The sequence below is a fragment of the Sturnus vulgaris genome, chromosome Z, assembly GCF_052056855.1.
Source record: "Sturnus vulgaris isolate bStuVul1 chromosome Z, bStuVul1.hap1, whole genome shotgun sequence".
Taxonomy (NCBI): Eukaryota; Metazoa; Chordata; class Aves; order Passeriformes; family Sturnidae; genus Sturnus; species Sturnus vulgaris.
The window spans coordinates 73760442-73774505 of record NC_142283.1 but is presented as its reverse complement, the minus strand read 5'-3'; the positions used below and the strand labels follow the sequence as shown (position 1 = coordinate 73774505).

Genomic DNA, 14064 nt, shown 5'->3' with positions numbered 1-14064 from the left:
CCTGCCCCGCGGGGAAGCCGGCCCGCCAGTACCACATGCCCGCTCCTCCGGGGGACGCGTCCGACCCGGGGAGACTGCTTCCTCCGTCCCGCTGGGAGCCCATGTCTTGCTGGGACCTCAGTTCCACTGGGAACCGCGTCCTACCGAGGACCCCTTCCCTCCCCGGTCCAGCGGAGACATCCGCCCCGACGGGGAAACCTCTCCTACCGAGCCCCCCACCGCCCCGTCTCCGCCGGGGACCCCGTCCCGATCCCGCCGGAGGGTCTCAGTGGGCGCCCCGTCCTCTTGGGACCCCCCTCCCGCTCTCATCGGGGTCCCCGATCCCGCTCCCCGTCCAACGCGGGTGTCCCTACCCCGCTCCCGCCATGCACCCCAGCGTCGCCGGGGCCCCTCCGGCCGCTCCGTCCCTCACCAGGGCAGGTTTGGCCGCCAGGCTGGGGTTTTCCACCATGCCGCCGGCTCCGAGCGCCGCCCGGGGCTCGCCCTGCCGTCCCGGGGGGCACGGCCGGCCGGCTGCTCCGCCCGGTCCCGGCCCCGGCCCGTCGCTCACATGGCGCCGCGCCCGCCGATATTTCTTTTATTCCGCAGCAGATGAGGGTGGGTGGGATTTTTCCCTCTTTTCTTTCTTTCTCTCTTTCTTCCCTTTTTTTTTTTTTTTTTTTTTTTTTTTTTTTTTTTTTTTTTTTTTTTTTTTTTTCTTGCAACAAGTGGCAGTCAGACAGCAACACCCCTCCCCGCTCTCATTTGCTAGCGCACGTCCAGGGAGTCACCCGGGGAGGGCTGGGCTTACGGCAGCCCCGGGGGATCGCCCCGGACTGGCCCGCCGAGAGCCAGCCCGGGGCCGGCCTGCGCGGGGGCCGGGGGCGCAGCGAGAGGGGGCGACCCCCAGTCCGTGTGTGTGTGTGGGTGCTGGACGACAGGAGCGCATGGGGCTGTGTGCAGGCTGTGCACACACAGATGTGTGAGGAGAAGGGAGTGTGAAGGAGGGAAGGGTGTGTGAGGGATCTGCGCACCCGTGCGTGAGAGGGTGCTGCACCCATCGCACACCTTTTAGAGGGTCTGTCTGTGTGTATCGATACCTGTGTGCGCCGGGAGAAGATGTGTGTGTGTTTTCGTTGCCTGTGTGTGCACAGTGGGATGGATGAGCCTCCCCCACACGTGTGTGTGCAGGGTGTCCGAGCACCCCTGTGCCTGTGCACAGTGGGAAAAATGAGTGCATTACACGTGTCTGTATGGGAATCCCCACACACCAACGGGAGTGTGCCCGGTGTTTAAGGTGCGTGTACATCCTGGGGGTGCCTGTGGAGGACGTGTGTCCATCACCTGGAGCAGTAACCGTGTGTGTAACTTCACACGCATGTGTGAAGTCGTGTGCGCTGTCAGAGGGGCTGAGTGCTTGCAGTGTGTGCACACAGATGTGTGTTTGCTTTTGGGGACAATAATAAATGCCCTATGTATGTCCATGGGGAGCCTGGGTGTGTGTGTGTTTCACGTTGTCCTGTTGGTGTGTGCAATCTCTGTTGGGAGGGGTAGGAGGGGCAGGCGTGTGCACACGCGCTTTTTTGGGGCAGGTGGGTGTGTGTGCTCATGCTACCAATCCTTGTGCAGGCGCAAAGGGGTGTTTGGGGCAAGCTGCAAGTGCTGAACCCTGAGCTCCATCCTCGAGGGCTGGGGTATCACGGCAGTGTGACCCATGACCCTCAGCTGGGGACATGGATGGGATCTTTGTGGAAGATGCTGTGGCTGCCTGGCCCCTGACTGGAGGGGTCAGATGTAATGTGGCCTGGATGCCCAAAGAGGCTTCCTGGCACGGGTAGAACAAGGCCATGTATCTCTGTCACTGGAGTGGCTCAATGCTCTTGGCTTGTCCTGTGTCCCTGCTTGCAGTGGGGTAAACTCTGGCACCAGGGTATCTTCAAGTGTGTCTCCAGATGTCAGACAAGAATGTAAGATGAGGTGAGAGCACAGCACCTCTCTGCCCTGGGTGCTGCCTGCTGGCAGCATCCCCAGACTGTTTCCTTACTCTCCCTCCACCTGCCTGTTTGCCAGATTTTCCTGACTCCTTTCTCTATGGAGAAAATGGCCAGGAGGCAAAGGAGGCACCCGCTCTTCCTTGGGCTTTTTCTGGCCAGGGCAGCTGCAGAGTTTGCATGGGGAGCAGCATTACCCCACAACTCTGGGACACAAGGGACAGTGGCTTTGATCCCATCCCACAGCCAGAGCAGTTTGTCACTGAAACTCCTACTGCTGCACTGGGTTTGAGTGGCATGGGATTACAGGAGGTTGGGTGGCAAGAGCTGGTGGCTGGTCCCCTCTACAGCCACCTGTGTGCTGCAGGGGCCAAGGGCAGCTAGCATGAGCCGAGTTCTCTCTTTCCCTCCATCTTGAGGAAAAACAGCCACTGGCCATACTGGTGGCAGGAGCTTTCTCTCAATCTCCATGGCCCAACTCTGTCCCCCTCACTGCTTCCCTCCGTGGGGAAAAGCTGCTGCTTCTGTGCTCTCCAGTTTCCCTATGAACATCTCGTGAGAAACTACCCTGTGTCCTGCCATGGCTCTGGTGACTCTCAGGGTTCCTTAAGCTCCTGACACCTCAGCAGCATTTGACATAGTGCACCATGCTCACCAAGGAAAAATCAGACTGTTCCCTGGGAGCGCAGGGCAGCTCCCGACCCCGTAGGGCCCCCAGGCGCTGTTTATCTTTGCGCAGGAGATAAATTAGCTGTCGGCCATCCTATTTAGGGCTGGACAGCTGTAGCTTGCACTAGCCCACCCCATCCCACTGCAGCAGAGGCAGGGACCTCCTGGTGCTTGCCAGCCCCTCTGAGTGCTGGTCAGTGTGGCACTCTTTTTGAATTCCCACTATTTCCCTATTTCAGAGGGATCCACAGGGCCAGACGACCCTCAGGACTCATTGCACAGGACCCCATGCCACATGGCTCCAGCTTCCCCTCCCAGTGCTGCTGCCTTGCACCCCAGTGTGCTGCACCCTCTGCTCAGAGCTGTGCCATATCCCCTACACTAAAAGCTGTGCTGGATGGGGTGAGACAGACATGGTGACTTCTCCATGGCTCAACAGGAGCCCAGGTGTTTGGGGAAGCTCCCCTTCCTGCAAGACAGAGGGGTTGAGGTGCTTGGGTCAGGTGCACTCAGGCCAGCTAGTGGCAACACCAAGGTCTCCAGGGGGTGCAGCGTGTCCCATTGCCTTGGGCATGGCCACCAAGGGACCTGTCGTACTCTGCTCCTCTCTAGAACTTCCACAGTGATAACAGCACCTCTGGGGTTCTGCACATGTGTCATGAAGGATGTCAGTGCTCAGGCTCTCCTTGGGTCAAGCAAGCAGGACCGCATCCCCTTTGCCCCCCTGCTCGTCATTTTGCACCAATGGGGTGTGGTGACGCTCCCAGCTGGAGAGAAATTCCCCAAATGGCTATTGACAGCTGTGGCTGAGGCGGCACAGATAGATAGATGGGCACAGCAGACAGTGGAGCAGAGTGAGAGATACTTGGAGCAGAGATACCGCAGGAGGAATCGAGAGATAGATCCTGTGGGCTGATCAATACCCACGGCATGCGGAGGGACAGCAAGATAAAGCAAGTTGCAGGGGGAAGGTGTTAGTAGGGCAGCGATCTGCATTTGTCCTCATGACAGCTCTGGGGGGATGCCACTCATGGTTGCTTTAGCTGGGACTGGGGTAGAGCTAGACCCAGGGTGCAGGTGGCCCATCTCCAGCCACTCCATAAAGGTTCGGTGCTCTTTGAGGTGCCCTGGGGTCCCATCTGGCCTCTGGACATCAAAAGATGTGTATTTCCTGTGTGTCCTGGTACATGTTCTGTCATTCCAGGAGTATCTGCTGTCTGTGGGCATTTTGAAGGATGATGTGTCCCTAGGCAGCCAAGGGGGAAAGGGGCAATCCCTGGCCCCGGCACAGAGGCTGTGCTGCAGCGGGGTGACTGCAGATGAGCTTCCAACCTGGACCTCAGTTTCTCCATGAGAACCTAACGATGGCAAAGCTGCAGGCAGCTGGGTCAGGCCAGCATGGACTTGGGCATGGATGGCACCGGAAGAAGAGGCAGAGGCACTAACAGCCTGCAAAACTTGCTGTGTCCAGAACTCACCTCCTATCTGCTAGTCACTGGAGACACTTACCTGATTAAGAGGTTGCAACCACCAAAGGGTTGCTTTTCGTGACCCTTTAATGAATTCCTGGCACTCAGTGCTTTGTGCTGGGATGGGAACAACCCCTCCTGCTGCAGCAAAGCATCCATGCTGCGTGGTTTCTCTGCTTGTTGTGGTTTCTTTCTTCATGCCAGCTGAGCTGGGAATGCTGAGGAAAGAACCCCCGGAGCAGCCTTTTGCATGGACAGGGCTTCTGGCCCTGCAGCCAGGCTGGGGGGGATCCCCCGCCCGGGATGGAGTTATTGACACGGGCGCTACAGAAAACACTGCTGAGATTGTTCACACTAATGTTATTTAGCAGCAATATTTCCGTAATAAAAGAAATCAATGGGCAAGAGAAAAGACCTGTCCAGAGCTTTGATTTTCTTATTTTAATGGCATACTTATTTACTCCCACCAGCGTGCCCATCGGATTTTCATTACGCGGCCTTCGCTGTAAGTGGAGCGGTATTGATACGAGCTGCTGAGTTAGCGCCTTGCCACACGGGCCAGCTCGGCTGGGATTGCTCGTGTTCCCCAACGGGGCCCTGCCAAACCCCAGGGAACAGGCCTGGTGTAGGGCCAGGGAGGCCTGCTAGCCCACAGCAACAAAACATACATGCACACACACAAACACAGCCTGCCTGTCCATGAACACACAGGGGTGTATACCTGCTGCCATGTGCACACCTGCAGGCTGTGCACAAGCACAGGTGTAACACACTTGTGTCACCTAAATGGGCATACACACACACAGAAGAAAAAAACTCTTCTGACTACACCCATGCACGGATGTCCTACCCACATGTGCCCCAGAACTCACACACCTGCACTTGCTCTGTATGGACAGATGCCTGATTGCTCTACCTATGTATAAATGTGTGCCAACCCCACTTGTTATGCCCACACCTACCTGAAAACTATTCTACTTATACACACACACGACCTGTGAACACACACATACACACACACACACACGCACACATATGTGTGATGTGTCTGACAGCATGTGTGTGCACCTATGCATGTGTTTTGTGTGTGTGTGTGTGTGTGTGTGTGTGTGTGTGTGTGTGTGTGCAAACCTCTCAAAACCACCCGCTATGTGTGGGTCCAACCACCCTCAGGGCACCACAGACTCAGCACTGCCACTATCCCTCGAAATGATGGAGCCCCCTCAGCTCTGGGATTGTCATGGAAGCGAGGACCTGGCACCAGCCCAGGCTTTTGGTCACCAGTGACTGCAGTGGCAAGAGGAGTAACAGCACCATCTTCTGCCAATCCCCAGGAGCTGAGACAGGGCTGATCCTGCCCAGAGCTGTACCCCCAGCTCCCAGGACCTTAAGTGGGATGATACCAACTTCCCTGGGGACAGCCAGCTGTCAGCAGTACTGCTGCTGAGGCTCAGACTGGTCTTCACTGTGGCACGGCTCAGCACGCTCCAGAGACTCTTCCGGAGACCCAAGTATGTGGGATGAACAACTTTATTACTGGTATCTCTTTTCAGGTAGCAAATTAAGAACTAGCCCATGTGCAGGGCTGCTGGTCAGCAGAACAGGGACAGTCCAGGGAGCAGGAGGATCAACATGCTACAGGCCTGGGTGGCCAGGGACACACTCGTGTGTTTGGCAGCAGAACGGAGGTGAAAGTCCACCAAGCAGTGAGCTCACACGGGTCTCACCTCAGGGGTGCAAGCAGGGTGCACAGCTGGGTTTGGCTGGAGGATTACAGCACTCTCCTGGCAGCCGGGATCCCATGCCGGGAGCCGAGCAGAGTGGCTGTTCCCAGGGGGTCTCACTCACAGCCAGGGTAGGCGTTTTGAGGGGCGAGATCTCATCCTGAGCTAGTACAGACGTTTGGGCACTCGAGGACACTAGGTACGTGCATAGCCAAGAGGCCACGCAGAACGGGGTCTCCATTAAGGCGACAGACGGTGGATTTCCCCCTTGGGGGGCACTGCCGGGAGAGGACTGGGGAAGTGACCTTCTTCCAGCCCCAGCCATCCCCGAAGGCAGATGACACACAAGGGAGCAGGGGGCCCTCCAGCACGGAACCGGAGCATCCCCCCACTGCCAGAGGGTTTCAGCACTGATCCTGCCCCGTGCCAGGGTGACACTGCGTGCTGCCAACCCACATCAGCAGGGATGGAGCCACGGGAGATGCTGCCAGCTGGACACAGCACTCTGCGCTGCCCGCAGTCCTGGCAGGCTGCCAGAGACACGGGGGACTGAGCGGCCAATCTCTGCAATGGGTGCTCTGGTCTGGTCTACCCTGTGCACCCTGCCCCAAGGGCAGCATCGTTCCCCTGATGTCTGAGGAAATCTTTTGGGGCCCGGGGATAGCCAGCTCCAGCTTCTCTCCCGCTGCATGCTGAGGGCACATAGGGGTGTTCATACACTGCAAGGCCACTCCAGCCCTGAGGGATGGAAAAGCAGGACGTGACTCCAATAGAAAGGAGGAACAGGCAGGTAGTAAAGAGAACTGACGTTCTGTGTTGCTGTGACTGCCGAGGTCCCTCTGTCCTGGCACCCTGTTCGTCTGTGGGGAAAGGACAGAACAATTTGGGGAAGGCACAGGGGATCTCCTGCTGCCTCTGCTAGAACCTGGGCTCGGGGAGGAAGAGAAAACGGCTGGGAAGAAAGGAGTCAACTGGGCTCAGCAGGCCTCCCTGGTGAGACGGGCTCAGCACCCAAAGGTGCTGAAGAAGGCATTTGCTTCCAGGAGCAGGCCCTTTGCGTAGACACGGAGGGTGTAGAAGAGGGTGACAAAGTCCTGAGTGCTGAAGAGGGTGTCAGCCAGGGCGAAGGCAAGTGTGGAGGGGATGAAGCCCCGGCCGTACTCCACCATCCAGGTGCCTGCGCTCCACTGCACTGACGTGGCCTCTCCTGCCTGGTGCACGATGGTGTCCCCTGCCAAAACACACAACCAGCACGGCTCCTAGTGGCTGCCCCACATCACGCCCAAACAGGAGACACAGGACAAACCCACCTCAGCCTTGCTCCCTTTTCTCTTACTGCCACCCACTGAGATGCTGGGATGTGCCACTGAGGACCCAAACTGCTCTATCCTGAGCTATTGGTTTCTGTCAGCTTTCAGAAGCTGTCAGCTCGGTTTCTTTTCAGTATTTTTTTTTCACCTTTCTTTCAGGAAGGGCCTTTACAACAGCAAATGGCTGTGCCTGAAAGACATGGATGCAGCCCACGGGTCACCATACTGCTGCCCTTACCTGGATAGTAGATCTCACTTCTGGTGGTCCCCTCCTTCCACTGCCGGAATGTCCCCGAGATTATGGTGTCAGAAATATCTGCCCAGTAGCGACCTGTGGGAGGACAGACAACACTGGCTCAGTGTCTCCCTGCCAGGGACAGCACAGGAGCCCAGGTATGAGTCATGGAGTAGGGGAGGGTCAGGATGGCAGCCCCTCAATACACCAAGAAGTGCCAACAGCTCTGGTACCCCCACTGTCTGTGTGAAGAGCCATATATCACCAGCCAGGACTGCTTGGTGTCCTTAAGCCCTGTCATTTCCAATTTCTTTGGCATTTGCTCCCTCCTGAAGCACTGGGAGATGAGATGTGTGCCATTGCCTGCCAGCTGGATGCGGAGAGTCTTGGCCACACAGCATGTCACACACAGGGACCTGCAGATGCTGCAGGACACCATGGGGGCTGGTCCCCTTGCAGGGAGTGTTTGGACAGCATCATTCACCCCATACAAGTAGTGAAGCAGTGGGGTCCCTGTGCTGGGCACACCATGGCCAGCTGCACCTGAAAAAGTGGAGTAGAAATAACTCAGAGAACTCCCCTGCCCAGCAGCCCCTGCTTACCCGAGTGTCCCCCAGTGTCGACAGCAGTCCCAAAGAGCAGCACATACTCGGTGAGCGAGGCATGGAGCAGGCACATGGAGCCCATCCATCCGCCTGCATTCACGAACACCCACTGCAGGTCCTCGTCTGGCAGGATGTGGCCTGGGTGCTTCTTTCGCAGCTCCACAATGATCTTGGAGAAAGCCAGCTCATGGTCCAGCCCTGCAGCACCCAGGGTCACTGTAAGTCCCTGGCACAGAAAAAGCTCAGCCAACCACCCTCCCGAATCCCCTGCCACAACTACAGGGTCTCAGCACACCCTTGGAGAGGGCTGCCTAGGGAAGGTATCTCCTCTCTCCAGCCCTCAGCTCCTGTTGACTCAACTCCACCACCTCCCTGGATGGTGATGGAGGATAAGCAGCACCGAGTGCTCCAGTCCAACAGCCCATCCCAGATGCGGGTAATATGGGAGACCCAAGCAAGGTGACAGTGCCCCTGTCTTGGTGACATGCAGCCCCGACCAAACTCCCTGTGCCCTATGGGGACAGCCCTCTTTTGAAGCCTCAGGCCTGACCCACCTGGAGCTTCAGCCCCAACCTGGTTGGATGATGCCGCTGCCCTGGTCCCCATCCCTCCTTTGCTCCAGTCTCATCTTCCATCCCGTTTCCTCCGCGTTCCCAGTTGCTGTCCCCCGGTACCGATCTCCTCCCTGTCCCAGTCCTGCTGCCCAGACCCAGCTCCCTGCCCCTCCCTGATCCCGGCCCCCCCGTACCGGACTCTCCTCGCTCCTTCGTCCCCGCTGCGGCTCCCCCCTTCCAGTCCAGGCCGCCGCTCCCCGCCACGTCCCCGACTCCTCTCTGCATCCCCAACTCCTTGCCTACCCCCATCCCCACTCCCACCCCTCCTCGGCCCCGCTCCCCGCCGCCCCTCCGCGTCCCCACGGGCGGCGCGTACCCGCGTGGTGCCGGCCGAGCTGTGCGATCTCGGCGGGGCTGAACTCGTAGCGCTTGGCCGCCAGCCACCCGCGCAGCCCCTGCAGCACCAGCGCCAGCGCTCCCAGCGCCAGCCCGGCCCGCAGCGCCCGCCGCCCCCACGCCGCGCCCATCCCGCGCTCCGCCGCCCCCGGCACCGGGAGCGGGACCCGGGAGCCGGGCCGGGACCGCCCCCGCCGCGGCCACGCCACGCACGGCCCGGGCGGCTGCGCCGGCGCGGCGGGGCGGGGCGGGGCGGCAGGCTGGAAGGGGCCGGTCCCGCCGGGTTTCCGGGAGTGGGGAGGCATGGAGCCATCGCTGGCGGGGACGGCGGAGGGGGGCGGCCGCTTCCGCGCCAGCGGTATGGACGGGGTTGCCTTCCTCCATCCTTCCCTTCAGACCCCCGGCGGAGCGCAGCACGACCCCGGGAAGCGGGAGCTGCGGGGACCTTCCCTGTCCGGCGCAGCTGGGACGGGGAGGAAGGGGTGAAGCTGAGGAGCGCATAAAGCGGCGTGCAGACCCTCTGGCTTGCCCCTTGAGGGGCCAGGGTGCGAGTACCCTCTTTGCGGGGTCTGCCGCTGACGCCCCGCTGCTCTCCCTCCCCGCAGAGCACCAGCACGTTCGGTACAACCCGCTGCGGGACGACTGGGTGCTGGTATCGGCCCACCGGGTAAAGCGCCCTTGGCAGGGCCAGCTTGAGAAGCCGCCCCCCGAGGATGTGCCCCGCTGGGACCCCAAGAACCCCCTCTGCCCCGGGGCCACCCGGGCCAACGGCGAGGTAGCACCAGGGACACGGAGACCCGGGCTCCCTCTGCCACTCCCTCCTGCCTTCATACCATCTCTCACCCCGGCAGGTGAACCCCAACTACGAGGGTACTTTCGTCTTCCCAAATGACTTCCCTGCACTGCAGCCTGATGCTCCAGAGCCTGGTAACTTTGGGGAGCGGAGCAGGCTGCTGGGGACCCCCTACTTGAGTCCTAGGGCTGCTGCAGGGTAGCCTGGAGAGGCTTGGGTTCTGCCTCAGCACCTTCTCCCTGCCCACTCTGTCCTTCCCCAGATGACAGTGATCACCCTTTGTTTCGAGCTGCCCCAGCCCGGGGTGTGTGGTAAGTACCTACATGGCCCCAGCGGGTTTGGGACACAGTTTGTCAAGAGCCTGTGGAATGGTGCTGGACTGGGTCTGCTACCCTCATACAGTGCCTGTTCTATATACACCTGCTCAGTTTTGGGGTCATTCTGAGGGTTTTGGCGCTGTCCTTTGTCTCACTGCACCCAGCAAAGCTGTGAGGGTCTCCAAAGACACCTGCAGTCACAGCTATGTGTGTTTCCTCTACAGCAAGGTGATGTGTTTCCACCCCTGGTCGGATCTGACGCTGCCCCTCATGTCCCTGCCAGAGATCCGGGCTGTCATCGATGCGTGGGCAGAGCTGGCGACTGAGCTGGGGGCTTCCTACCCCTGGGTGCAGGTGTGGGACTGGTGGGGGCTGCTCTTTTGTGGGTGAAGCTGGGAGGCCAGCACTGTGTACTCTGGCAGTACTTGGGGTTGGGAGCATCCTAGTTGTGTGTGGGTCTCCTGCTTTGTGCCCTTTTGAGCCTTGGTGTCCTGCTGAGCCTTTCCATGAGGGTGTGAGGCTTTGTTTTCCTGAGGGTTGTTTCCCTGCTGTGCTGGGGACACCAGGACAGCCTGCAGTGGGAGCCCTGCGGCTGGGACCTGCTGGCTGCACCTCTTCTTCTTCTTGTAGATCTTCGAGAACAAGGGAGCGATGATGGGCTGCTCCAACCCGCACCCCCACTGCCAGGTGAGGTTGTCCCACCTGTGAATTGGCTAGCTACAAGTCCCTGTGGTGACCCTACAACAAACCCTGAGGGCAGATGTGAACGGTAATCGCCCTGCCCTGGTCCCGAAGCTTTTTACAGTGAGGATACCCCTGTGTCTGTCTTGTCACCGCCACCCTGGGGACTGTCCCTTGTGGCTGCCACATTCCAGACTCTCCACCTGGTGGCAGCAGGGACCTCCGGATGGGCAGCATGACTTAGGGGTACCCCTGCAAGTGAGGGATTTGAGCGCCTCAATGTCCCTGCCAGGTGTGGGCCAGCAGCTTCCTCCCAAATGAAGCGTGCCTGGAGGACCGGACCCAGCGCCAGCACCTGAGCCAGCACGGCATGCCCATGCTGCTGGAGTATGCTGAGCAGGAGGCTTGCCGAAAGGTGAAGGCATGGATGTTGTCTGTATCCCCTCCCTGGGAGCTGGTTGTGTGCCGGGCTGGTCCCTCGGAGTGCCCTGGGGCGCTGGGACTGCTTATGTCCCCATCAAGCACGGCGTGTGACATCTCCCTGTAGTGCTACAGGCTGGGGACAGAGTGGCTGGACAGTGCCCAGGCAAAAAGGGGGTGCTGGTTGACAGCTGACTGAACATGAGCCTGCAGTGTGCCCAGGTGGCCAAGAAGGCCAATGACACCTGGCCTGTATAAGGAGTAGTGTGGCCAGCAGGAACAGGGAGGTCATTCTTCCCCCATACTTGGCACTGACGAGGCTCCACTTTAAATACTGTGTCCACTTCTGAGCCCCCCAACTTAGGAAGGATATTGAGATGCTGGAATTCATCTGGACAAGGGCAGCAAGGCCGGTGAAAGACCTGGAACACAAGCCCTATGAAGAGCAGCTGAGGGAGCTTGGGGTGTTTAACCTGGGAAAAAAAAGGCTTAGGCGAGACCTTATCACTGTCTACAGCTCCCTGAAAGGAGGATTTAGTCAGCGGGGGCTTGGCCGTTTGTGCCAGGCAGCCAGTGACAGGACAAGACAGGACCGCCAGGGGAAGCTCAGGCTAGACATTAGGAAAAAATTCTTCACTGAAAGAGTGGACATTGGAATGGGCTGCCCAGGGAGGTGGTGGAGTCAAAAAGACTGGGTGTGGCACTCAGGGCTGTGGTTTAGTTGATAAGGTGGTGTTAGGTCATAGGTTAGACTTGATGGTCTGAAAGGTCTTTTCCAACCTAGCTGGTTCTGTGATTCTGTGTCCTGCAGGAACGGCTGGTGGTGGAGAATGCAGACTGGCTGGTTGTGGTGCCATATTGGGCTACCTGGCCCTACCAGACCCTGCTGCTGCCCCGCCGCCATGTCTGTCGCCTCCAGGACCTCAGTGACAGTGAGAAGGACAGTGAGTGGCTCTGAGCTTTGTTTTACCCACCCCACGTCCTTTGGGCTGCACCTCAGTTAGGAGGCAGCCGTGCTGGTGCTGGAGGGCTTAGGTCCTTGGGGTGGGGCCTGCTGAACCTAGCTGAGGAGGGGAATGGCACCTCAGTTTTGTTAGGATACGAACTAGTTGTTTGGGCACAGCCAGCACTGCTGGTGAGGGTCGTGTCGTTTTGGGGTGATGAAGCACAAAGCTCCTTGCTTTGGTGGGGAGCATCTCCTGCTGCATTGCTCAGGCTCCCTGTGTGAGTGGGGAGGGGTGGGAATTCCCAAGTGCATCCCTGCTTCCTGTCACTGATGTCCATCCAGGGAGAGGTGCTGCAGGTGACTCCACTGCACACCTGGCAAGCTGCTGACCAGCTCAGGGTGTGAATCACTGTCATTTTCCTGCAGGCCTGGCCTCCATCATGAAGAGGCTGCTCATCAAGTATGACAACCTCTTCGAAGTCTCCTTCCCCTACTCCATGGGCTGGCATGGTGAGTGGCGTGGCTCTGCAATCTTCTCATCCACATCCCTGTCCCTCCTTGCGGCTCATTTGGTGCCTGTACCTCCTGCAGGAGCCCCCACAGGCCCCTACCTGGAGGAGGACTGCAGGCACTGGCAGCTCCATGCCCACTACTACCCCCCATTGCTGCGCTCTGCCACCGTCCGCAAGTTCATGGTGGGATACGAGATGCTGGCACAGGCACAGAGGGACCTCACCCCGGAGCAGGTGAGTGCAGCTCAGGGGGACTGGGGGAGCCAGGGGCTTGTGTGCCAGGGCTGTCCCTGGGAGCAGCTCCTGGCTGTCCCTTGTGCTGTGCCCTGCAGGCAGCTGAGCGCCTGAGGAGCCTCCCCGAGGTGCACTACAAGAAGAGGGCTGAGGAGCTGTGATGGGGAGCAGCAGAGCATCCAGCCCTCGGATGTGAGTGTGAGGGGGGAATCTTACTGCTTTCCACCACTACCTGAAAGGAACTCATAGCCAAGTGGGGGTTGGTCTATTCTCCTGGATAACTAATGGTAGGACAAGAGGGAACAGCCTGAAGTTGTGCTAGGGAAGGTTTAGATTGGATGTTGGGGAATATTTCTTCACCGAAAGGGTGGTTAGACATTGGAACAGGTTGCCCGTGGAAGTGGTGGAATCACTCTGCCTGGAAGTATTCAAAAAAATGTGTAAATGTGGCACTTAGGGCATGGTTCAGTGGTGGGCTTGACAGAGTTATGCTAACAGTCGAGATTTAAGATTGTATCATTTGGTATGCTCACTAAGGCCACCAGTCAGCTGGGAGTGGTCTGAGAATTCATGTCAGATGTGAGCCCTCTGAGCTCCCAGATTCTCCTGAACCTTGTCACGGCTTGGCTGGTTTTTGGGACTGGTTTTGCCTGTTTGGGGACTCAGGGCCTAATCCCGTGGCATCCTTGTGTAGGTGGTGTTCCTTGTCTCTTGCACCATCCCAGGCTCTATCTTCTGCCCCCATGACATGTTCCTACCACCACTAAAGGTCTTACCCTCCTTACCAGTCCAGTCTCACTGGTGGGACTGGGAGTTCTGCCCCGTGGAGGTGCACAACCCACCTGGACAATAAAACCTGGAAGCAAAGTGCCTCTACCTGTGCTTTCGTGGCTCTTAGCCCTAGGTGGGAGGTTTGGGGTCTCTGGTGAAGACCCCCATCTGCTGGTGGGGAGTAACACGGGGCTCAGGGGATGTGCTGGCAGCCCGATGCCTGCTGCTCCCGTCCCTGCCCTTGCGCTGCCTCCTCTTCCTCCCTGGGGGGAGCTCTGAGTCTGTCTCTGAGTGCTGCAGGCTTGTGGAGGAGTGGGAATCAGGGAGGAGGAATGGATGTAGCTCAAGGCTTAACTGGGACTTGCTGCACGAAGGCTGCTGGCTGCCATGCTCAGCCCTGGAGCTGTTTCTCTTCATCCTCTCTGGCTAGGACTGCTGGGCAGCAGCCCTCATGCTGC

General features: G+C 58.9%; 2 protein-coding genes across 6 annotated transcripts in view; one reads left to right on the top strand and one right to left on the bottom strand.

The window, feature by feature from the left end:
• Window positions 1-5620: 5620 nt before the first annotated feature.
• SIGMAR1 (sigma non-opioid intracellular receptor 1) lies at window positions 5621-9107 on the bottom strand. Its single transcript, XM_014886097.2, has 4 exons — window positions 8913-9107; window positions 7980-8180; window positions 7381-7473; window positions 5621-7063 (listed from the first exon to the last, which is right to left on the bottom strand). Exons 1-4 carry the CDS (start codon window positions 9061-9063, stop codon window positions 6837-6839), a joined length of 672 nt encoding a protein of 223 aa, XP_014741583.2. The 5' UTR covers window positions 9064-9107; the 3' UTR covers window positions 5621-6836.
• Window positions 9108-9194: 87 nt separating this feature from the next.
• Window positions 9195-14064, top strand: part of GALT (galactose-1-phosphate uridylyltransferase) — a 38856-nt gene continuing 33986 nt past the window's right edge. For 3 of the 5 annotated variants that reach the window (XM_088157357.1, XM_088157358.1, XM_088157359.1), the window contains exons 1-11: window positions 9195-9290; window positions 9538-9707; window positions 9784-9859; window positions 9988-10036; window positions 10267-10396; window positions 10673-10729; window positions 11016-11138; window positions 11955-12087; window positions 12516-12599; window positions 12681-12835; window positions 12934-13027. In XM_088157357.1, the coding sequence (XP_088013483.1) occupies window positions 9236-9290; window positions 9538-9707; window positions 9784-9859; window positions 9988-10036; window positions 10267-10396; window positions 10673-10729; window positions 11016-11138; window positions 11955-12087; window positions 12516-12599; window positions 12681-12835; window positions 12934-12996 (1095 nt within the window). In that variant the 5' untranslated portion in view covers window positions 9195-9235 and the 3' untranslated portion in view covers window positions 12997-13027. Of the gene's footprint in view, window positions 9291-9537; window positions 9708-9783; window positions 9860-9987; window positions 10037-10266; window positions 10397-10672; window positions 10730-11015; window positions 11139-11954; window positions 12088-12515; window positions 12600-12680; window positions 12836-12933; window positions 13703-14064 lie in introns of those variants that run through there. The other 2 variants (XM_088157356.1, XM_088157360.1) reach the window with 2 other exon arrangements.